Source organism: Nerophis lumbriciformis, linkage group LG12, assembly GCF_033978685.3.
Source record: "Nerophis lumbriciformis linkage group LG12, RoL_Nlum_v2.1, whole genome shotgun sequence".
Classification (NCBI taxonomy): Eukaryota; Metazoa; Chordata; class Actinopteri; order Syngnathiformes; family Syngnathidae; genus Nerophis; species Nerophis lumbriciformis.
In genome coordinates this window covers 1,117,341-1,142,930 of record NC_084559.2, presented here as the reverse complement: position 1 = coordinate 1,142,930, position 25,590 = coordinate 1,117,341, and the positions used below count along the sequence as shown (strand labels likewise).

At 32.1% G+C, this 25,590-nt stretch overlaps 1 protein-coding gene across 1 annotated transcript in view; it reads right to left on the bottom strand.

The window, feature by feature from the left end:
* Positions 1-958: 958 nt before the first annotated feature.
* Positions 959-25,590, bottom strand: part of LOC140679235 (palmitoyltransferase ZDHHC8B-like) — a 196,926-nt gene continuing 172,294 nt past the window's right edge. The window contains exons 8-10 of the mRNA XM_072914231.1: positions 20,404-20,509; positions 2,466-2,572; positions 959-2,395 (exon numbers count right to left, since the gene is read on the bottom strand). Coding sequence (XP_072770332.1) covers positions 1,328-2,395; positions 2,466-2,572; positions 20,404-20,509 — 1,281 coding nt within the window. The 3' untranslated portion in view covers positions 959-1,327. The remainder of the gene's footprint in view (positions 2,396-2,465; positions 2,573-20,403; positions 20,510-25,590) is intronic.

Here is a 25,590-nt window from a genome sequence, read left to right as displayed (position 1 = left end):
CATTTGTTGCCACTTCAAATCATCAAAATGAAATGAAATAAACATTTGAATGCATCAGTCTGTGTGCAATGAATAAATATAATGTACAAGTTACACCTTTTGAATGCAATTACTGAAATAAATCAAGTTTTTCAAAAATATTCTAATTTACTGGCTTTTACCTGTCGTGTATTTTATTCTGGTGGGAGCCCTTCTCTTCATTTGCTGAATTTTTTATAAGTGATTACAAAACGTAAACATGGCAGGCATACAATACAGTACGTTGGGTATATCTGCAAACATATTAAAAAAATGTTAATACATCGATAATATCTCGCGTCGATAAATTGTTCCCCGTCCTGGAATTCTACCCAAACGCCGAAGCGGACAACAAATTGCCATTCAATTAGACGATGAAACGGTGCCAAGTGTGAGGTATTCTGGTGGTTCCAAAAGACACTGATGGAGACGTTGCGTCTTGAGGCCAAGTAGAGGAGGACTCGACATACTCGTAAGGGTCGGAATTTACTGGAATTGTGTTCCTTATTTGTGCACATGGCAAAGAGAATCGGCTGACAAAAAGATCCAATTTACACGTACAAGGAGCCTATGAGTAACGGCGACAAACAGCGCCTCCGATTGGTCGTGTTAACTCCCCATCGGGTTGTCCCTCGCTCACACTGAAATCTCGTAGGTGGTGCCGCCGACGCCAGTCACTTTCTTCACGTTGCCGTGGCGACTGGGACTGACGGTGTCGCTCGGGTGGAAATCCACGTAGCCGTTCACTTTCACGGACTCTCTGAAAGGAAGAGAGAAACAACGAAAATGGGGGTTCAACTGAGAGAATCGGAGGGTTGAGCGTCCGGGTGGAAGGAAGATGCAGGTGAAATGGCTGGGAAAAAAAAAAAGAGGAGAAAACGCATGCAAAAAAAAATAAATAGAAGAAATGGAAAGTCTCACAACTTTATTAAACTGACAGGCGTGAAAGAATACAAAACATTTTTTTTTTTTATTCTAAGAAGGCATAAAGTAATCCATTCATAGAACACGAGTATGAATGTAAGAGGATAAATAAAACATGTACGGTGCAACACGCTTATGATGACGCCCTCCTGAGCTATTGTCGACCAACTGAAAGTGAAACTAGCCACTTTTGGTCGAGAACGGGTGACGATAAACACCCGGTTCGGGAGCGACTGAAGCGTGTTCCACCGTACGCAAGACTTCCAATGCTACATGCTAGACAAGCAGTACAGACTTCGTTAATGAAGGGAGGGGGATAATCGAGTCACCCGCCCCGGACCCCGGGGTGCAGTGCATGCAAGCGGCACCAAAAGGACGGGCGACGTCAGCATTCATACCTCGGCCCTCCCAGACGAGGCGAGTCCATCCTCTCCTGGGCGCTCACGTATGAGAGTTTCTGGTGGGAGTAGGAGGGCGATCGGGACATGGCGGGGGAGTGGGGGTGGTGGGCCGGGGAGCGGTAGGGCCCCTCCTGGACCCTCCCGTGGTTGTTGTTGTTGGTGCTGCTGGGATCCGTGTGCAAGGAGCCGGAGGAAGTCCTGGGGGCGCGGCCTAAGGTGGACCCGGCCTGGCGGAGCACCGGCGTTCTCTGGCCGTAGCTCAGCCCGACCCCCATCAGGTTGTCTCTGGAGCTGCCGTAGGCCGGAGGGGTCGGGCCCCGGGAGCCGGCGCAGCGGGGACCGTCGTAGCAGGGGTATCCGCCCGAGCCGCCCTCAAATCCCCCGGAGTCCTGGGCGTAGATGTGCGTGTGGGAGTGTCCATGCAGCATGTGGCGCTTCTCCCGCTCCTCCCGCTCCTTGCGCTCCTGGATGGAGGCCATGATGGTCTGGGAGAGGTTGTCGTAGCGCACCGGGGACGGCTCCCGGTCGTGGAGGTGAGGGGACTGCCGGCCCAGCCCCCTGCACGACATGGCCGGACTGTAGGAGGCGGCCACCTGCTGCCGCTGCATCTCAGGCTCCCGAGCGTGGCACATCTTGGCGGGCAGGTACGGGGAGTGGAAGCCCGTCGGCGGCCCGCCCCGGTGAGCCAAGCACTCGCTGGCGGTGGGCGGAGTCGTGCCGGGGTTGAGCAGGCTGTCGTAGGACAAGCTGCCGTTGCGATTGGAGAGCGTGTTGGGAGAGAAGACGCCCTGGTACGGCGCCGAGGCCGCGGGGTGAGGCTGCAGACCCACCACGAGTTGGCCCTTCTCTGAGCGATGGGCGGCCTGCTTCACGCTCACCGTCCTGGGGGTGACCGGGTCGGCGTCCAGCTGGAAGGGCGAGGACTTGAAGGTGCGGTGGAGAGGAGCGTTGGCGTACTCCGGGAGATCCAAGTTGGGCTCCGAGCGGAAGTCGTGACCACGGATGTTCTCTTCCAGGATGCCGGAGCTCTTCTGGTCGTCCGGCAAGACGATCTGAGGAACGAACAAAAAGTTGTGGTTTTGTGCGATTACGTCATCATTTTATACGGTAAAACTACCTCACCTTGTCTCCCGCTGCGTGGTAGTGCACCTTTGGAACCGTGCCAAAGGACGGTCGGAACTTGTACATGGCGGGAGTGGAGGGATGAGTCTTTGCAGACACGGAACTTTCTATGAGCACAGGGAAGGAGAGCAAATATGAAAGGCTCATACGGAATAATTAAAGACATCTTGGGTATAATAAATGCCATAGAGGTGTAACAAAATACATACGGTATAATAATAGTGCGCTTTTTAGGACACTCAAAGGCATATCTGTTATAAAAAATGAACATCTCAACAGTCTTGTTAACTAAACTATGTTTGTGATGTTATTTCTTCTCTAATACTTTGTTTTTTAGGAACGCTGCCGCAAAAAATTGTGACAAACTTTCTGAGGTGATTCATGTCCTTGATGTATTCAGAACGATAATCAATTCCTTTTATTGTCATTGTCATAATAACACTTAAGTCATGCATGTCAACGAGATGTTAAGCAGATTAAACTGCAGTACTTGAAGCCGCCAGCAGAGTGTGCTCTTGTTCCTGGGCTGAGTGCTGCAGTTCCCTCCCTAGTTACTTGCTAGTATGCACCAAGACACACTGAGGGGCCTCTGGAGGGAACCTACTACAGCAGAGGTGTCAAAGTCGTTTTCACTGAGGGCCACGTCGCAGTTATGTTTGGCCCCAGAGGGCCGCTTTTAACAGTGAACACTATTATTACACCATTTTTTAGTCATTTAAAAAAAAACTAAAATGTAAAAAAAAATATGGTAACTTGCAATAATTTCACCTTAAAATTTAGTAAATGGAAAAACCGTACTGCTGTTTTCATGGTAAAAAAATAAATATTGTCTAATTATGCAAAAATATACGATCAAACATTTAAACCATTTTTAAATAGAAATAAATACCAATAATAATGATTTCAAAGCAAGTTATCCATCAAATTGTGCAATGTAAAAGTAGCAATAGATGTCATGGTCAAATTGTGAAATTGACTGTGGTTTTTACAGCATTTTTCTCTAAATGGAAAAAAAAACTGCTTTTTTTTTTTTTTACTGTAATAAACTGTGTTGCCGTTTTGGCATTTACAGTAATACACTGAAAAATCTACAGTTGTTGATTTGCGGTAAAAAAACAAAAAACAAAAAAACTGGCAGCTCAGTTGCCAGAATTTTACTGTAAAATTTAAATTTGTTTTTTTTACTGTAAATTTTGCATTTCTACAGTAAAATGTTGGCACCTGAGCTGCCAGATTTTTTTGGGGTTTTTTTTACTGAAAAAAAAAACAACTGTCAGCTCAGTTGCCAGAATTTTACTGTAAAATATACATTTGTTTTTTTTTACTGTAAATTAAAGAAATGCATTTGTACAGTAAAATTTTGGCACCTGAGCTGCCAGTTTTTTTTTACCGCAAATAAAAAAAAACTGTCAGCTTAGTTACAAGAATTTTACTGTAAAATATACATTTGTTTTTTTTACTGTAAATTAAAGACATGCATTTGTACAGTAAAATTTTGGCACCTGAGCTGCCAGTTTATTTTTTTTACCGCAAATAAAAAAAACATGTCAGCTTAGTTACAAGAAGTTTACTGTAAAATATACATTTGGTTTTTTTTACTGTAAATTAAAGAAATGCATTTGTACAGTAAAATGTTGGCACCTGAGCTGCCTTTTTTTTTTTACCGCAAATAAAAAATTAAAAAAACTGTCAGCTCAGGTGCCAGAATTTTACTGTAAAATATACATTTGTTTTTTTACTGTAAATAAAAAAATGCATTTCTACAGTAAAATTTTGGCACCTGAGCTGCCAGTTTTTTTAGTTTTGTTTTTTACTACAAATAAAAAAAAATGGCAGCTCATTTGCCAGAATTTTACTGTAAAATATACTTTTGTTTTTTTACTGTAAATAAAAGAAATGCATTTGTACAGTAAAAGTTTGGCACCTGAGCTGCCACTTGTTGTTTTTTTAATACCGCAAATAAAAAGCAAAACAAAAAAAACTGTCAGCCCAGTTGCCAGAATTTTACTGTAAAATATACATTTGCTTTTTTTTTACTGTAAATAAAAAAAAAAAGCATTTCTACAGTAAAATTTTGGCACCTGAGCTGCCAGTTGTTTTTTTTGTTTTTTTACTCCAAATAAAAAAAAACAGTCAGCTCAGTTGCCAGAATTTTACTGTAAAATATACATTTGTTTTTTACTGTAAATAAAAAAAATGCATTTGTACAGTAAAAGTTTGGCACCTGAGCTTCCAGTTTTTTTAATAGTTTTTTTATACCGCAAATAAAAAACAAACAAAAAAAAATTGTCAGCTCAGTTGCCAGAATTTTACTGTAAAATATACATTTGTTTTTTTACTGTAAAAAAAAAAGAAGCATTTGTACAGTAAAAGTTTGGCACCTGAGCTGCCAGTTTTTTTGTTTTTTTTTAATACCGCAAATAAAAAACAAAAAAAAAACTGTCAGCTCAGTTGCCAGAATTTTACTGTAAAATATACATTTGTTTTTTTTTACTGTAAATAAAAAACAAAGCATTTCTACAGTAAAATTTTGGCACCTGAGCTGCCAGTTTTTTTAGGTTTTTTTTTTTACTACAAATAAAAAAACTAAAAAAAAAACCTGTCAGCTCATTTGCCAGAATTTTACTGTAAAATATACTTTTGTTTTTTTACTGTAAATAAAAGAAATGCATTTGTACAGTTAAAGTTTGGCACCTGAGCTGCTAGTTTTTTTTTTTTAATACCGCAAATAAAAAACAAAACAAAAAAAACTGTCAGCCCAGTTGCCAGAATTCTACTGTAAAATATACATTTGTTTTTTTTACTGTAAATAAAAAAAAAAGCATTTCTACAGTAAAATTTTGGGACCTGAGCTGCCAGTTGTTTTTTTTGTTTTTTTACTACAAATAAAAAATAAAAAAAAAACAGTCAGCTCAGTTGCCAGAATTTTGGTATAAAATATACATTTGTTTTTTTACTGTAAATAAAAAAAAAAATGCATTTGTACAGTAAAAGTTTGGCACCTGAGCTGCCAGTTGTTGTTTCTTTTAATACCGCAAATAAAAAACAAAACAAAAAAAACTGTCAGTTCGGTTGCCAGAATTTTACTGTAAAATATAAATTTGTTTTTTTTTACTGTAAATAAAAAAAATGCATTTCTACAGTAAAAGTTTGGCACCTGAGCTGCCAGTTTTTTTAGCTTTTTTTTTTTACTACAAATAAAAAAACTAAAAAAAAACCTGTCAGCTCATTTGCCAGAATTTTACTGTAAAATATACTTTTGTTTTTTTACTGTAAATAAAAGAAATGCATTTGTACAGTAAAAGTTTGGCACCTGAGCTGCCAGTTGTTTTTTTAATACCGCAAATAAAAAGCAAAACAAAAAAAACTGTCAGCCCAGTTGCCAGAATTTTACTGTAAAATATACATTTGCTTTTTTTTTTACTGTAAATAAAAAAAAAAGCATTTCTACAGTAAAATTTTGGGACCTGAGCTGCCAGTTGTTTTTTTTGTTTTTTTACTCCAAATAAAAAAAAACAGTCAGCTCAGTTGCCAGAATTTTACTGTAAAATATACATTTGTTTTTTACTGTAAATAAAAAAAAATGCATTTGTACAGTAAAAGTTTGGCACCTGAGCTTCCAGTTTTTTTAATAGTTTTTTTATACCGCAAATAAAAAACAAACCAAAAAAAATTGTCAGCTCAGTTGCCAGAATTTTACTGTAAAATATACATTTGTTTTTTTACTGTAAAAAAAAAAGAAGCATTTGTACGGTAAAAGTTTGGCACCTGAGCTGCCAGTTTTTTTGTTTTTTTTTAATACCGCAAATAAAAAAAAATAAAAAAACTGTCAGCTCAGTTGCCAGAATTTTACTGTAAAATATACATTTGTTTTTTTTTACTGTAAATACAAAACAAAGCATTTCTACAGTAAAATTTTGGCACCTGAGCTGCCAGTTTTTTTAGTTTTTTTTTTTACTACAAATAAAAAAACTAAAAAAAAAACCTGTCAGCTCATTTGCCAGAATTTTACTGTAAAATATACTTTTGTTTTTGTACTGTAAATAAAAGAAATGCATTTGTACAGTTAAAGTTTGGCACCTGAGCTGCTAGTTGTTTTTTTTTAATACCGCAAATAAAAAACAAAACAAAAAAAACTGTCAGCCCAGTTGCCAGAATTCTACTGTAAAATATACATTTGTTTTTTTTACTGTAAATAAAAAAAAAAGCATTTCTACAGTAAAATTTTGGCACCTGAGCTGCAAGTTGTTTTTTTTGTTTTTTTACTACAAATAAAAAAAAAAAAAAAAACCAGTCAGCTCAGTTGCCAGAATTTTGGTGTAAAATATACATTTGTTTTTTTACTGTAAATAAAAAAAAAAATGCATTTGTACAGTAAAAGTTTGGCACCTGAGCTGCCAGTTGTTGTTTCTTTTAATACCGCAAATAAAAAACAAAACAAAAAAAACTGTCAGTTCGGTTGCCAGAATTTTACTGTAAAATATAAATTTGTTTTTTTTTACTGTAAATAAAAAAAATGCATTTCTACAGTAAAATTTTGGCACCTGAGCTGCCAGTTTTTTTAGCTTTTTTTTTTACTACAAATAAAAAAACTAAAAAAAAACCTGTCAGCTCATTTGCCAGAATTTTACTGTAAAATATACTTTTGTTTTTTTTTACTGTAAATAAAATAAATGCATTTGTACAGTTAAAGTTTGGCACCTGAGCTGCCAGTTGTTGTTTTTTAATACCGCAAATAAAAAACAAAACAAAAAAAAACTGTCAGCCCAGTTGCCAGAATTTTACTGTAAAATATACATTTGTTTTTTTTTACTGTAAATAAAAAAAAAATGCATTTCTACAGTAAAATTTTGGCACCTGAGCTGCCAGTTGTTTTTTTTGTTTTTTTACTACAAATAAAAAACAAACAAAAAAAAAACAGTCAGCTCAGTTGTCAGAATTTTACTGTAAAATATACATTTGTTTTTTTACTGTAAAAAAAAAAGAAGCATTTGTACAGTAAAAGTTTGGCACCTGAGCTGCCAGTTTTTTTGTTTTTTTTTAATACCGCAAATAAAAAACAAAAACAAAAACTGTCAGCTCAGTTGCCAGAATTTTACAGTAAAATATACATTTGTTTTTTTTACTGTAAATAAAAAACAAAGCATTTCTACAGTAAAATTTTGGCACCTGAGCTGCCAGTTTTTTTTAGTTTTTTTTTTTTACTACAAATAAAAAAACTAAAAAAAAACCTGTCAGCTCATTTGCCAGAATTTTACTGTAAAATATACTTTTGTTTTTTTTTACTGTAAATAAAATAAATGCATTTGTACAGTTAAAGTTTGGCACCTGAGCTGCCAGTTGTTGTTTTTTAATACCGCAAATAAAAAACAAAACAAAAAAAAACTGTCAGCCCAGTTGCCAGAATTTTACTGTAAAATATACATTTGTTTTTTTTTACTGTAAATAAAAAAAAAATGCATTTCTACAGTAAAATTTTGGCACCTGAGCTGCCAGTTGTTTTTTTTGTTTTTTTACTACAAATAAAAAACAAACAAAAAAAAAACAGTCAGCTCAGTTGTCAGAATTTTACTGTAAAATATACATTTGTTTTTTTACTGTAAAAAAAAAAGAAGCATTTGTACAGTAAAAGTTTGGCACCTGAGCTGCCAGTTTTTTTGTTTTTTTTTAATACCGCAAATAAAAAACAAAAACAAAAACTGTCAGCTCAGTTGCCAGAATTTTACAGTAAAATATACATTTGTTTTTTTTACTGTAAATAAAAAACAAAGCATTTCTACAGTAAAATTTTGGCACCTGAGCTGCCAGTTTTTTTTAGTTTTTTTTTTTTACTACAAATAAAAAAACTAAAAAAAAACCTGTCAGCTCATTTGCCAGAATTTTACTGTAAAATATACTTTTGTTTTTTTTTACTGTAAATAAAATAAATGCATTTGTACAGTTAAAGTTTGGCACCTGAGCTGCCAGTTGTTGTTTTTTAATACCGCAAATAAAAAACAAAACAAAAAAAAACTGTCAGCCCAGTTGCCAGAATTTTACTGTAAAATATACATTTGTTTTTTTTTACTGTAAATAAAAAAAAAATGCATTTCTACAGTAAAATTTTGGCACCTGAGCTGCCAGTTGTTTTTTTTGTTTTTTTACTACAAATAAAAAACAAACAAAAAAAAAACAGTCAGCTCAGTTGTCAGAATTTTACTGTAAAATATACATTTGTTTTTTTACTGTAAAAAAAAAAAGAAGCATTTGTACAGTAAAAGTTTGGCACCTGAGCTGCCAGTTTTTTTGTTTTTTTTTAATACCGCAAATAAAAAACAAAAAAAAAAACTGTCAGCTCAGTTGCCAGAATTTTACAGTAAAATATACATTTGTTTTTTTTTACTGTAAATAAAAAACAAAGCATTTCTACAGTAAAAGTTTGGCACCTGAGCTGCCAGTTTTTTTTTTTTTTTTAATACCGCAAATAAAAAACAAACAAAAAAAAAAAGTCAGCCCAGTTGCAAGAATTTTACTGTAAAATATACATTTGTTTTTTTTACTGTAAATAAAAAAAAATGCATTTCTACAGTAAAATTTTGGCACCTGAGCTGTCTTTTTTTTTTTTTTTACTACAAATAAAAAAACTAAAAAAAAAACTGTCAGCTCATTTGCCAGAATTTTACTGTAAAATATACTTTTGTTTTTTTACTGTAAATAAAAGAAATGCATTTGTACAGTAAAAGTTTGGCACCTGAGCTTCCAGTTGTTTTTTTTAATACCGCAAATAAAAAACAAAACAAAAAAAACTGTCAGTTCAGTTGCCAGACGTTTACTGTAAAATATACATTTGTTTTTTTTTACTGTAAATAAAAAAAATGCATTTCTACAGTAAAATTTTGGCACCTTAGCTGACAGTTTTTTTTTTTTTTTTTTACTACAAATAAAAAAAACAACAGTCAGCTCAGTTGCCAGAATTTTACTGTAAAATATACATTTGTTTTTTTACTGTAAATAAAAAAAAGAATCATTTGTACAGTAAAAGTTTGGCACCTGAGCTGCCAGTTTTTTTAGTTTTTTTTTTTTACTACAAATAAAAAAACTAAAAAAAAACCTGTCAGCTCATTTGCCAGAATTTTACTGTAAAATATACTTTTGTTTTTTTACTGTAAATAAAAGAAATGCATTTGTACAGTAAAAGTTTGGCACCTGAGCTGCCAGTTGTTTTTTTTTAATACCGCAAATAAAAAACAAAACAAAAAAACTGTCAGCTCAGTTGCCAGAATTTTACTGTAAAATATACATTTGCTTTTTTTACTGTAAATAAAAAAAATGCATTTGTACAGTAAAAGTTTGGCACCTGAGCTTCCAGGTTTTTTTTGTTTTTTTTACCGCAAATCAACAACTTTAGATTTTTCAGTGTATTACTGTAAATGCAAAACCAACACCAAAGTTTTTTACAGTAAAAAAAAGTAAACATTTTTTTATTTTATTATTTATTTTATTATTTAGAGAAAAATGCTGTAAAAACCACAGTCAATTTCACAATTTGACCATGACATCTATTGCTACGTTTACATTGCACAATTTGATGGATAACTTGCTTCGAAATCATTATTATTAGTATTTATTTTTATTTAAAAAATGCTTTGAATGTTTGATAATATATTAGACAATATTTAAGTTAACAAAATTTGCGGTTGCATGGAGTACATATATATTTTTTCCTACAAATAAAAAAACTTTAAAAAAAACTGTCAACTCATTCGCCAGAATTTTACTGTAAAATATACTTTTGTTTTTTTACTGTAAATAAAAAAAATGCATTTGTACAGTAAAAGTTTGGCACCTGAGCTGCCAGTTTTTTGTTTTATTTTAATACCGCAAATAAAAAATAAATAAAAAAAACTGTCAGCTCAGTTGCCAGAATTTTACTGTAAAATATACATTTGTTTTTTTTACTGTAAATAAAAAAATGCATTTCTACAGTAAAATTTTGGCACCTGAGCTGCCAGTTGTTTTTTTTGTTTTTTTACTACCAAAAAAAACAAACTGAAAGCTCAGTTGCCAGAATTTTACTGTAAAATATACATTTGTTTTTTACTGTAAATAAAAAAAATGCATTTGTACAGTAAAAGTTTGGCACCTGAGCTGCCAGTTTTTCTTTTCTTTTTTTTTATACCGCAAATAAAAAACAAACAAACAAAAATTGTCAGCTCAGTTGCCAGAATTTTACTGTAAAATATACATTTGTTTTTTTTTACTGTAAATAAAAAAAATGCATTTCTACAGTAAAATTTTGGCACCTGAGCTGCCAGTTGTTTTTTTTGTTTTTTTACTCCAAATAAAAAAACAAAAAAAACCAGTCAGCTCAGTTGCCAGAATTTTACTGTAAAATATACATTTGTTTTTTTTTACTGTAAATTAAAAAAAATGCATTTCTACAGTAAAAGTTTGGCACCTGAGCTGCCAGTTGTTGTTTTTTAATACCGCAAATAAAAAACAAAACAAAAAAAATGTCAGCCCAGTTGCCAGAATTTAACTGTAAAATATACATTTGTTTTTTTTTACTGTAAATATAATAAAATGCATTTCTACAGTAAAATGTTGGTACCTGAGCTGCCAGTTGTTTTTTTTGTTTTTTTACTACAAATAAAAAAAAACAAAAAAAAAACAGTCAGCTCAGTTGCCAGAATTTTACTGTAAAATATACATTTGTTTTTTTACTGTAAATAAAAAAAAATGCATTTGTACAGTAAAAGTTTGGGAACTGGGCTGACAGTTTTTTTTGTTTTGTTTTTTATTTGCGTTGAGTTTTTTTAATATTTTTTTTATACCGCAAATAAAAAAAATTAAAAAACAAATGTCAGCTCAGTTGCCAGAATTTTACTGTAAAATATACATTTGTTTTTTTTTACTGTAAATTAAAAAAAATGCATTTCTACAGTAAAAGTTTGGCACCTGAGCTGCCAGTTGTTGTTTTTTAATACCGCAAATAAAAAACAAAACAAAAAAAACTGTCAGCCCAGTTGCCAGAATTTAACTGTAAAATATACATTTGTTTTTTTTTACTGTAAATATAATAAAATGCATTTCTACAGTAAAATTTTGGTACCTGAGCTGCCAGTTGTTTTTTTTGTTTTTTTACTACAAATAAAAAAAAACAAAAAAAAAACAGTCAGCTCAGTTGCCAGAATTTTACTGTAAAATATACATTTGTTTTTTTACTGTAAATAAAAAAAAATGCATTTGTACAGTAAAAGTTTGGGAACTGGGCTGACAGTTTTTTTTGTTTTGTTTTTTATTTGCGTTGAGTTTTTTTAATATTTTTTTTATACCGCAAATAAAAAAAAAAATGTCAGCTCAGTTGCCAGAATTTTACTGTAAAATATACATTTGTTTTTTTTTACTGTAAATTAAAAAAAATGCATTTCTACAGTAAAAGTTTGGCACCTGAGCTACCAGTTGTTTTTTTTTAATACCGCAAATAAAAAACAAAACAAAAAAAACTATCAGCTCAGTTGCCAGAATTTTACTGTAAAATATACATTTGTTTTTTTTTTACTGTAAAAAAAAAAAAATGCATTTCTACAGTAAAATTTTGGCACCTGAGCTGCCAGTTGTTTTTTTTGTTTTTTTACTCCAAATAAAAAAACAAAAAAAAAAACAGTCAGCTCAGTTGCCAGAATTTTACTGTAAAATATACATTTGTTTTTTTACTGTAAATAAAAAAAAATGCATTTGTACAGTAAACGTTTGGCACCTGAGCTTCCAGTTTTTTTTATTTTTTTTTTATACAGCAAATAAAAAACAAACAAAAAAAATTGTCAGCTCTGTTGCCAGAATTTTACTGTAAAATATACATTTGTTTTTTTTACTGTAAATAAAAAAATAAATGCATTTCTACAGTAAAATTTTGGCACCTGAGCTGCCAGTTGTTTTTTTTGTTTTTTTACTCCAAATAAAAAAACAAACAAAAAACAGTCAGCTCAGTTGCCAGAATTTTACTGTAAAATATACATTTGTTTTTTTTACTGTAAATAAAAAAATGCATTTGTACAGTAAAAGTTTGGCACATGAGCTGCCAGTTTAATATTTTTTTATACCGCAAATAAAAAACAAACAAAAAAAATTGTCAGCTCAGTTGCCAGAATTTTACTGTAAAATATACTTTTTTTTATTTTAATGTAAATAACAAAAAAATGCATTTCTACAGTAAAATTTTGGCACCTGAGCTGCCAGTTTTTTTTAGTTTTTTTTTTTACTACAAATAAAAAAACTAAAAAAAAACCTGTCAGCTCATTTGCCAGAATTTTACTGTAAAATATACTTTTTTTTTTACTGTAAATAAAAAAAATGCATTTGTACAGTAAAAGTTTGGCACCTGAGCTGCCAGTTTTTTGTTTTTTTTTAATACCGCAAATAAAAAACAAACAAAAAAAAAAAGTCAGCCCAGTTGCAAGAATTTTACTGTAAAATATACATTTGTTTTTTTTTACTGTAAATTAAAAAAAATGCATTTCTACAGTAAAATTTTGGCACCTGAGCTGTCTTTTTTTTTTTTTTTTTACTACAAATAAAAAAACTAAAAAAAAAACTGTCAGCTCATTTGCCAGAATTTTACTGTAAAATATACTTTTGTTTTTTTACTGTAAATAAAAGAAATGCATTTGTACAGTAAAAGTTTGGCACCTGAGCTTCCAGTTGTTTTTTTTAATACCGCAAATAAAACACAAAACAAAAAAAACTGTCAGTTCAGTTGCCAGACGTTTACTGTAAAATATACATTTGTTTTTTTTTACTGTAAATAAAAAAAATGCATTTCTACAGTAAAATTTTGGCACCTTAGCTGACAGTTTTTTTTAATTTTTTTTACTACAAATAAAAAAAACAACAGTCAGCTCAGTTGCCAGAATTTTACTGTAAAATATACATTTGTTTTTTTACTGTAAATAAAAAAAAGAATCATTTGTACAGTAAAAGTTTGGCACCTGAGCTGCCAGTTTTTTTAGTTTTTTTTTTTTACTACAAATAAAAAAACTAAAAAAAAACCTGTCAGCTCATTTGCCAGAATTTTACTGTAAAATATACTTTTGTTTTTTTACTGTAAATAAAAGAAATGCATTTGTACAGTAAAAGTTTGGCACCTGAGCTGCCAGTTGTTTTTTTTTAATACCGCAAATAAAAAACAAAACAAAAAAACTGTCAGCTCAGTTGCCAGAATTTTACTGTAAAATATACATTTGCTTTTTTTACTGTAAATAAAAAAAATGCATTTGTACAGTAAAAGTTTGGCACCTGAGCTTCCAGGTTTTTTTTGTTTTTTTTACCGCAAATCAACAACTTTAGATTTTTCAGTGTATTACTGTAAATGCAAAACCAACACCAAAGTTTTTTACAGTAAAAAAAAGTAAACATTTTTTTATTTTATTATTTATTTTATTATTTAGAGAAAAATGCTGTAAAAACCACAGTCAATTTCACAATTTGACCATGACATCTATTGCTACGTTTACATTGCACAATTTGATGGATAACTTGCTTCGAAATCATTATTATTAGTATTTATTTTTATTTAAAAAATGCTTTGAATGTTTGATAATATATTAGACAATATTTAAGTTAACAAAATTTGCGGTTGCATGGAGTACATATATATTTTTTCCTACAAATAAAAAAACTTTAAAAAAAACTGTCAACTCATTCGCCAGAATTTTACTGTAAAATATACTTTTGTTTTTTTACTGTAAATAAAAAAAATGCATTTGTACAGTAAAAGTTTGGCACCTGAGCTGCCAGTTTTTTGTTTTATTTTAATACCGCAAATAAAAAATAAATAAAAAAAACTGTCAGCTCAGTTGCCAGAATTTTACTGTAAAATATACATTTGTTTTTTTTACTGTAAATAAAAAAAATGCATTTCTACAGTAAAATTTTGGCACCTGAGCTGCCAGTTGTTTTTTTTGTTTTTTTACTACCAAAAAAAACAAACTGGCAGCTCAGTTGCCAGAATTTTACTGTAAAATATACATTTGTTTTTTACTGTAAATAAAAAAAATGCATTTGTACAGTAAAAGTTTGGCACCTGAGCTGCCAGTTTTTTTTTGTTTTTTTTTTTATACCGCAAATAAAAAACAAACAAACAAAAATTGTCAGCTCAGTTGCCAGAATTTTACTGTAAAATATACATTTGTTTTTTTTTACTGTAAATAAAAAAAATGCATTTCTACAGTAAAATTTTGGCACCTGAGCTGCCAGTTGTTTTTTTTGTTTTTTTACTCCAAATAAAAAAACAAAAAAAACCAGTCAGCTCAGTTGCCAGAATTTTACTGTAAAATATACATTTGTTTTTTTTTACTGTAAATTTAAAAAAATGCATTTCTACAGTAAAAGTTTGGCACCTGAGCTGCCAGTTGTTGTTTTTTAATACCGCAAATAAAAAACAAAACAAAAAAAACTGTCAGCCCAGTTGCCAGAATTTAACTGTAAAATATACATTTGTTTTTTTTTACTGTAAATATAATAAAATGCATTTCTACAGTAAAATTTTGGTACCTGAGCTGCCAGTTGTTTTTTTTGTTTTTTTACTACAAATAAAAAAAAACAAAAAAAAACAGTCAGCTCAGTTGCCAGAATTTTACTGTAAAATATACATTTGTTTTTTTTACTGTAAATAAAAAAAAATGCATTTGTACAGTAAAAGTTTGGGAACTGGGCTGACAGTTTTTTTTGTTTTGTTTTTTATTTGCGTTGAGTTTTTTAAATATTTTTTTTATACCGCAAATAAAAAAAATTAAAAAAAAAATGTCAGCTCAGTTGCCAGAATTTTACTGTAAAATATACATTTGTTTTTTTTTACTGTAAATTAAAAAAAATGCATTTCTACAGTAAAAGTTTGGCACCTGAGCTGCCAGTTGTTGTTTTTTAATACCGCAAATAAAAAACAAAACAAAAAAAACTGTCAGCCCAGTTGCCAGAATTTAACTGTAAAATATACATTTGTTTTTTTTTACTGTAAATATAATAAAATGCATTTCTACAGTAAAATTTTGGTACCTGAGCTGCCAGTTGTTTTTTTTGTTTTTTTACTACAAATAAAAAAAAACAAAAAAAAAACAGTCAGCTCAGTTGCCAGAATTTTACTGTAAAATATACATTTGTTTTTTTACTGTAAATAAAAAAAAGAATCATTTGTACAGTAAAAGTTTGGCACCTGAGCTGCCAGTTGTTTTTTTTGTTTTTTTACTCCAAATAAAAAAACAAACAAAAAACAGTCAGCTCAGTTGCCAGAATTTTACTGTAAAATATACATTTGTTTTTTTTACTGTAAATAAAAAAATGCATTTGTACAGTAAAAGTTTGGCACATGAGCTGCCAGTTTAATATTTTTTTATACCGCAAATAAAAAACAAACAAAAAAAATTGTCAGCTCAGTTGCCAGAATTTTACTGTAAAATATACTTTTTTTTATTTTAATGTAAATAACAAAAAAATGCATTTCTACAGTAAAATTTTGGCACCTGAGCTGCCAGTTTTTTTTAGTTTTTTTTTTTACTACAAATAAAAAAACTAAAAAAAAACCTGTCAGCTCATTTGCCAGAATTTTACTGTAAAATATACTTTTTTTTTTACTGTAAATAAAAAAAATGCATTTGTACAGTAAAAGTTTGGCACCTGAGCTGCCAGTTTTTTGTTTTTTTTTAATACCGCAAATAAAAAACAAACAAAAAAAAAAAGTCAGCCCAGTTGCAAGAATTTTACTGTAAAATATACATTTGTTTTTTTTTACTGTAAATTAAAAAAAATGCATTTCTACAGTAAAATTTTGGCACCTGAGCTGTCTTTTTTTTTTTTTTTTTACTACAAATAAAAAAACTAAAAAAAAAACTGTCAGCTCATTTGCCAGAATTTTACTGTAAAATATACTTTTGTTTTTTTACTGTAAATAAAAGAAATGCATTTGTACAGTAAAAGTTTGGCACCTGAGCTTCCAGTTGTTTTTTTTAATACCGCAAATAAAACACAAAACAAAAAAAACTGTCAGTTCAGTTGCCAGACGTTTACTGTAAAATATACATTTGTTTTTTTTTACTGTAAATAAAAAAAATGCATTTCTACAGTAAAATTTTGGCACCTTAGCTGACAGTTTTTTTTAATTTTTTTTACTACAAATAAAAAAAACAACAGTCAGCTCAGTTGCCAGAATTTTACTGTAAAATATACATTTGTTTTTTTACTGTAAATAAAAAAAAGAATCATTTGTACAGTAAAAGTTTGGCACCTGAGCTGCCAGTTTTTTTAGTTTTTTTTTTTTACTACAAATAAAAAAACTAAAAAAAAACCTGTCAGCTCATTTGCCAGAATTTTACTGTAAAATATACTTTTGTTTTTTTACTGTAAATAAAAGAAATGCATTTGTACAGTAAAAGTTTGGCACCTGAGCTGCCAGTTGTTTTTTTTTAATACCGCAAATAAAAAACAAAACAAAAAAACTGTCAGCTCAGTTGCCAGAATTTTACTGTAAAATATACATTTGCTTTTTTTACTGTAAATAAAAAAAATGCATTTGTACAGTAAAAGTTTGGCACCTGAGCTTCCAGGTTTTTTTTGTTTTTTTTACCGCAAATCAACAACTTTAGATTTTTCAGTGTATTACTGTAAATGCAAAACCAACACCAAAGTTTTTTACAGTAAAAAAAAGTAAACATTTTTTTATTTTATTATTTATTTTATTATTTAGAGAAAAATGCTGTAAAAACCACAGTCAATTTCACAATTTGACCATGACATCTATTGCTACGTTTACATTGCACAATTTGATGGATAACTTGCTTCGAAATCATTATTATTAGTATTTATTTTTATTTAAAAAATGCTTTGAATGTTTGATAATATATTAGACAATATTTAAGTTAACAAAATTTGCGGTTGCATGGAGTACATATATATTTTTTCCTACAAATAAAAAAACTTTAAAAAAAACTGTCAACTCATTCGCCAGAATTTTACTGTAAAATATACTTTTGTTTTTTTACTGTAAATAAAAAAAATGCATTTGTACAGTAAAAGTTTGGCACCTGAGCTGCCAGTTTTTTGTTTTATTTTAATACCGCAAATAAAAAATAAATAAAAAAAACTGTCAGCTCAGTTGCCAGAATTTTACTGTAAAATATACATTTGTTTTTTTTACTGTAAATAAAAAAAATGCATTTCTACAGTAAAATTTTGGCACCTGAGCTGCCAGTTGTTTTTTTTGTTTTTTTACTACCAAAAAAAACAAACTGGCAGCTCAGTTGCCAGAATTTTACTGTAAAATATACATTTGTTTTTTACTGTAAATAAAAAAAATGCATTTGTACAGTAAAAGTTTGGCACCTGAGCTGCCAGTTTTTTTTTGTTTTTTTTTTTATACCGCAAATAAAAAACAAACAAACAAAAATTGTCAGCTCAGTTGCCAGAATTTTACTGTAAAATATACATTTGTTTTTTTTTACTGTAAATAAAAAAAATGCATTTCTACAGTAAAATTTTGGCACCTGAGCTGCCAGTTGTTTTTTTTGTTTTTTTACTCCAAATAAAAAAACAAAAAAAACCAGTCAGCTCAGTTGCCAGAATTTTACTGTAAAATATACATTTGTTTTTTTTTACTGTAAATTTAAAAAAATGCATTTCTACAGTAAAAGTTTGGCACCTGAGCTGCCAGTTGTTGTTTTTTAATACCGCAAATAAAAAACAAAACAAAAAAAACTGTCAGCCCAGTTGCCAGAATTTAACTGTAAAATATACATTTGTTTTTTTTTACTGTAAATATAATAAAATGCATTTCTACAGTAAAATTTTGGTACCTGAGCTGCCAGTTGTTTTTTTTGTTTTTTTACTACAAATAAAAAAAAACAAAAAAAAACAGTCAGCTCAGTTGCCAGAATTTTACTGTAAAATATACATTTGTTTTTTTTACTGTAAATAAAAAAAAATGCATTTGTACAGTAAAAGTTTGGGAACTGGGCTGACAGTTTTTTTTGTTTTGTTTTTTATTTGCGTTGAGTTTTTTAAATATTTTTTTTATACCGCAAATAAAAAAAATTAAAAAAAAAATGTCAGCTCAGTTGCCAGAATTTTACTGTAAAATATACATTTGTTTTTTTTTACTGTAAATTAAAAAAAATGCATTTCTACAGTAAAAGTTTGGCACCTGAGCTGCCAGTTGTTGTTTTTTAATACCGCAAATAAAAAACAAAACAAAAAAAACTGTCAGCCCAGTTGCCAGAATTTAACTGTAAAATATACATTTGTTTTTTTTTACTGTAAATATAATAAAATGCATTTCTACAGTAAAATTTTGGTACCTGAGCTGCCAGTTGTTTTTTTTGTTTTTTTACTACAAATAAAAAAAAACAAAAAAAAAACAGTCAGCTCAGTTGCCAGAATTTTACTGTAAAATATACATTTGTTTTTTTACTGTAAATAAAAAAAAATGCATTTGTACAGTAAAAGTTTGGGAACTGGGCTGACAGTTTTTTTTGTTTTGTTTTTTATTTGCGTTGAGTTTTTTAAATATTTTTTTTATACCGCAAATAAAATAAAAAAAGTCAGCTCAGTTGCCAGAATTTTACTGTAAAATATACATTTGTTTTTTTTTTACTGTAAAAAAAAAAAAATGCATTTCTACAGTAACATTTTGGCACCTGAGCTGCCAGTTGTTTTTTTTGTTTTTTTACTCCAAATAAAAAAACAAAAAAAAAACAGTCAGCTCAGTTGCCAGAATTTTACTGTAAAATATACATTTGTTTTTTTACTGTAAATAAAAAAAATGCATTTGTACAGTAAACGTTTGGCACCTGAGCTTCCAGTTTTTTTATATTTTTTTTATACCGCAAATAAAAAACAAACAAAAAAAATTGTCAGCTCTGTTGCCAGAATTTTACTGTAAAATATACATTTGTTTTTTTTTACTGTAAATAAAAAAAAAAATGCATTTCTACAGTAAAATTTTGGCACCTGAGCTGCCAGTTGTTTTTTTTGTTTTTTTACTCCAAATAAAAAAACAAACAAAAAACAGTCAGCTCAGTTGCCAGAATTTTACTGTAAAATATACATTTGTTTTTTTTACTGTAAATAAAAAAATGCATTTGTACAGTAAAAGTTTGGCACATGAGCTGCCAGTTTAATATTTTTTTATACCGCAAATAAAAAACAAACAAAAAAAATTGTCAGCTCAGTTGCCAGAATTTTACTGTAAAATATACTTTTATTTTATTTTAATGTAAATAACAAAAAAATGCATTTCTACAGTAAAATTTTGGCACCTGAGCTGCCAGTTTTTTTTGTTTTTTTTTTACCGCAAATCAACAACTTTAGATTTTTCAGTGTATTACTGTAAATGCAAAACCAACACCAAAGTTTTTTACAGTAAAAAAAAAGTAAACATTTTTTTATTTTATTATTTATTTTATTATTTAGAGAAAAATGCTGTAAAAACCACAGTCAATTTCACAATTTGACCATGACATCTATTGCTACTTTTACATTGCACAATTTGATGGATAACTTGCTTCGAAATCATTATTATTAGTATTTATTTTTATTTAAAAAATGCTTTGATTGTTTGATAATATATTAGACAATATTTAAGTTAACAAAATTTGCGGTTGCATGGAGTACATTTTTTTTTTCCCTGCCAAAATAGAAAGAAAGAATACATTTAGTACGACTAATTACAGTACCATACTTTACTTTATTGATACATATTATTTCCAAGCTTTCGAGGGCCAAATAAAATGAATCTGGTTTGACACCTGTATACTATATAGCATGTTACCATTCATATCATAACACGTGCTAGTTTTCTTTCTGCTGTTCATTTGAAAACAGCAACACTTCAGTGCAATACGACACACGAGTGCTGAATGACATCAATGATATTAGCATAAAGATATCATTTGTATATGTTGAGCATACTCACCCTCACTGGAGGTCAGGTGGTTCTTCAACTGGTTGTACCTGTCAGCTTTTGGCGGCAGTGGTGGCTGACTCTCTTTGTCGTCCAGACCGTCTATGCTGGTTTTGGACTACAGGAAGGGGAGCACAATGTCAACAACACCCCAAACAAGTGGATGAGATATTGCAGTGGATTCACGAGTCAGCATTCCCTGCAAATTTGCAGATTTTCGCTAAAAAGATGACAGTATTTTCTCTCTTTGTGAAAATAGGTTGTTGTTATTCTGACAGAAAACTGTCTCATTTATTTGGTCCTTCTATTGAGGACTTCTGGGGTAGCCTGTGACTCAGTACTCAGTGGCGGGCCGTGCGTTTCCCACCTAGGCCTTCAGTGATGTCCGACTTTAAAGATGACCTCTCAAAACACCATCATTGATGTCACCACATGACCATTGCTGGAGAAATACTACACAGGAACACATTTACACACTACTGAATATTGACGCACATCAACAGTGTACAAAACAGGTTATTTTCTGGCGCATTTAAAAAATCAATAAATCTGCATCAGCAATTCAATCAATCAATCAATGTTTATTTATATAGCCCTAAATCACAAGTGTCTCAAAGGGCTGCACAAGCCACAACGACATCCTCGGTTCAGAGCCCACATAAGGGCAAGGAAAAACTCACAACCCAGTGAGATGTCAATGTGAATAACAATGAGAAACCTTGGAGAGGACCGCAGATGGTGACCAGGTGCAATGGACGTCGAGTGGGTCTAGCATAATATTGTGAAAGTCCAGTCCATAGTGGATCTAACATAATAGAGAGAGTCCAGTCCATAGTGGATCTAACATAATAGTGAGAGTCCAGTCCATAGTGGATCTAACATAATAGTGGGAGTCCAGTCCATAGTGGATCTAACATAATAGAGAGAGTCCAGTCCATAGTGGATCTAGCATAATAGTGAGAGTCCAGTCCATAGTGGATCTAGCATAATATTGTGAGAGTCCAGTCCATAGTGGATATAACATAATAGTGAGAGTCCAGTCCATAGTTGATCTAACATAATAGTGAGAGTCCAGTCCATAGTGGATCCAACATAATAGTGAAAGTTCAGTCCATAGTGGATCTAACATAATATTGTGAGAGTCCAGTCCATAGTGGATCTAACATAATAGTAAGAGTCCAGTCCATAGTGGATCTAACATAATAGTGAGAGTCCAGTCCATAGTGGATCTAACATAATAGTGAAAGTTCAGTCCATAGTGGATCTAACATAATAGTGAGAGTCCAGTCCATAGTTGATCTAACATAATAGTGAGAGTCCAGTCCATAGTGGATCTAACATAATAGTGAGAGTCCAGTCCATAGTGGATCTAACATAATAGTGTGAGAGTCCAGTCCATAGTGGATCTAACATAATAGTGTGAGAGTCCAGTCCATAGTGGATCTAACATAATAGTGAGAGTCCAGTCCATAGTGGATCTAACATAATAGTGAGAGTCCAGTCCATAGTGGATCTAACATAATAGTGAGAGTCCAGTCCATAGTGGATCTAACATAATAGTGAGAGTCCAGTCCATAGTGGATTTAACATAATAGTGTGAGAGTCCAGTCCATAGTGGATCTAACATAATATTGTGAGAGTCCAGTCCATAGTGGATCTAACATAATAGTAAGAGTCCAGTCCATAGTGGATCTAACATAATAGTGTGAGAGTCCAGTCCATAGTGGATCTAACATAATAGTGTGAGAGTCCAGTCCATAGTGGATCTAACATAATAGTGAGAGTCCAGTCCATAGTGGATCTAACATAATAGTGTGAGAGTTCAGTCCATAGTGGATCTAACATAATAGTGAGAGTCCAGTCCATAGTGGATCCAACATAATAGTGTGAGAGTCCAGTCCATAGTGGATCTAACATAATAGTGAGAGTCCAGTCCATAGTGGATCTAACATAATAGTGTGAGAGTCCAGTCCATAGTGGATCTAACATAATAGTGAGAGTCCAGTCCATAGTGGATCTAACATAATAGTGAGAGTCCAGTCCATAGTGGATCTAACATAATAGTGTGAGAGTCCAGTCCATAGTGGATCTAACATAATAGTGTGAGAGTCCAGTCCATAGTGGATCTAACATAATAGTGAGAGTCCAGTCCATGGTGGATCTAACATAATAGTGAGAGTCCAATCCATAGTGGATCTAACATAATATTGTGAGAGTCCAGTCCATAGTGGATCTAACATAATATTGTGAGAGTCCAGTCCATAGTGGATCTAACATAATAGTGTGAGAGTCCAGTCCATAGTGGATCTAACATAATAGTGTGAGAGTCCAGTCCATAGTGGATCTAACATAATATTGTGAGAGTCCAGTCCATAGTGGATCTAACATAATAGTGTGAGAGTCCAGTCCATAGTGGATCTAACATAATAGTGTGAGAGTCCAGTCCATAGTGGATCCAACATAATAGTGAGAGTCCAGTCCATAGTGGATCTAACATAATAGTGAGAGTCCAGTCCATAGTGGATCTAACATAATAGTGTGAGAGTCCAGTCCATAGTGGATCTAACATAATAGTGTGAGAGTCCAGTCCATAGTGGATCTAACATAATAGTGTGAGAGTCCAGTCCATAGTGGATCTAACATAATAGTGAGAGTCCAGTCCATGGTGGATCTAACATAATAGTGAGAGTCCAATCCATAGTGGATCTAACATAATATTGTGAGAGTCCAGTCCATAGTGGATCTAACATAATATTGTGAGAGTCCAGTCCATAGTGGATCTAACATAATAGTGTGAGAGTCCAGTCCATAGTGGATCTAACATAATAGTGTGAGAGTCCAGTCCATAGTGGATCTAACATAATATTGTGAGAGTCCAGTCCATAGTGGATCTAACATAATAGTGCGAGAGTCCAGTCCATAGTGGATCTAACATTATAGTGTGAGAGTCCAGTCCATAGTGGATCTAGCATAATAGTGAGAGTCCAGTCCATAGTGGATCTAACATAATAGTGTGAGAGTCCAGTCCATAGTGGATCTAACATAATAGTGTGAGAGTCCAGTCCATAGTGGATCTAACATAATAGTGAGAGTCCAGTCCATAGTGGATCTAACATAATAGTGAAAGTTCAGTCCATAGTGGATCTAACATAATATTGTGAGAGTCCAGTCCATAGTGGATCTAACATAATAGTGTGAGAGTCCAGTCCATAGTGGATCTAACATAATAGTGTGAGAGTCCAGTCCATAGTGGATCTAACATAATATTGTGAAAGTCCAGTCCATAGAAGATCTAACATAATAGTGAGAGAGTCCAGTCCATAGTGGATCTAATATAATAGTGTGAGAGTCCAGTCCATAGTGGATCTAACATAATAGTGAGAGTCCAGTCCATAGTGGATCTAACATAATAGTGTGAGAGTCCAGTCCATAGTGGATCTAACAAAATAGTGTGAAAGTCCACTCCATAGTGGATCTAACATAATAGTGAGAGTCCAGTCCATAGTGGATCTAACATAATAGTGTGAGAGTCCAGTCCATAGTGGATCTAACATAATAGTGTGAGAGTCCAGTCCATAGTGGATCTAACATAATAGTGTGAGAGTCCAGTCCATAGTGGATCTAACATAATAGTGTGAGAGTCCAGTCCATAGTGGATCTAACATAATAGTGAGAGTCCAGTCCATAGTGGCTCGAACATAATAGTGTGAGAGTCCAGTCCATAGTGGATCTAACATAATATTGTGAAAGTCCAGTCCATAGAAGATCTAACATAATAGTGTGAAAGTCCAGTCCATAGTGGATCTAATATAATAGTGAGAGTCCAGTCCATAGTGGATCTAACATAATAGTGAGAGTCCAGTCCATAGTTGATCTAACATAATAGTGTGAGAGTCCAGTCCGTAGTGGATCTAACATAATAGTGAGAGTCCAGTCCATAGTGGATCCAACATAATAGTGAGAGTCCAGTCCATAGTGGATCTAACATAATAGTGAAAGTTCAGTCCATAGTGGATCTAACATAATATTGTGAGAGTCCAGTCCATAGTGGATCTAACATAATATTATGAGAGTCCAGTCCATAGTGGATCTAACATAATAGTGTGAGAGTCCAGTCCATAGTGGATCTAACATAATAGTGAGAGTCCAGTCCATAGTGGATCTAACATAATAGTGAGAGTCCAGTCCATAGTGGATCTAACATAATATTGTGAGAGTTCAGTCCATAGTGGATCTAACATAATATTGTGAGAATCCAGTCCATAGTGGATCTAACATAATAGTGAGAGTCCAGTCCATAGTGGATCTAACATAATAGTGAGAGTCCAGTCCATAGTGGATCTAACATAATAGTGAGAGTCCAGTCCATAGTGGATCTAACATAATAGTGAGAGTCCAGTCCATAGTGGATTTAACATAATAGTGTGAGAGTCCAGTCCATAGTGGATCTAACATAATATTGTGAGAGTCCAGTCCATAGTGGATATAACATAATATTGTGAGAGTCCAGTCCATAGTGGATCTAATATAATAGTGAGAGTCCAGTCCATAGTGGATCTAACATAATAGTGTGAGAGTCCAGTCCATAGTGGATCTAACATAATAGTGAGAGTCCAGTCCATAGTGGATCTAACATAATAGTGAGAGTCCAGTCCATAGTGGATCTCACATAATATTGTGAGAGTCCAGTCCATAGTGGATATAACATAATATTGTGAGAGTCCAGTCCATAGTGGATCTAATATAATAGTGAGAGTCCAGTCCATAGTGGATCTCACATAATAGTGTGAGAGTCCAGTCCATAGTGGATCTAACATAATAGTGAGAGTCCAGTCCATAGTGGATCTCACATAATATTGTGAGAGTCCAGTCCATAGTGGATCTAATATAATAGTGAGAGTCCAGTCCATAGTGGATCTAACATAATAGTGAGAGTCCAGTCCATAGTGGATCTCACATAATAGTGTGAGAGTCCAGTCCATAGTGGATCTAACATAATAGTGAGAGTCCAGTCCATAGTGGATCTCACATAATAGTGTGAGAGTCCAGTCCATAGTGGATCTAACATAATAGTGAGAGTCCAGTCCATGGCCACCTGACCTAGATAGGCTACTGTCAACAACTCGTGATCTAATTGGCTATCGCAACTGTCTATCAACTGTATGTGTTAGTTCACTTACAGTGCATTGTTGATTCTGA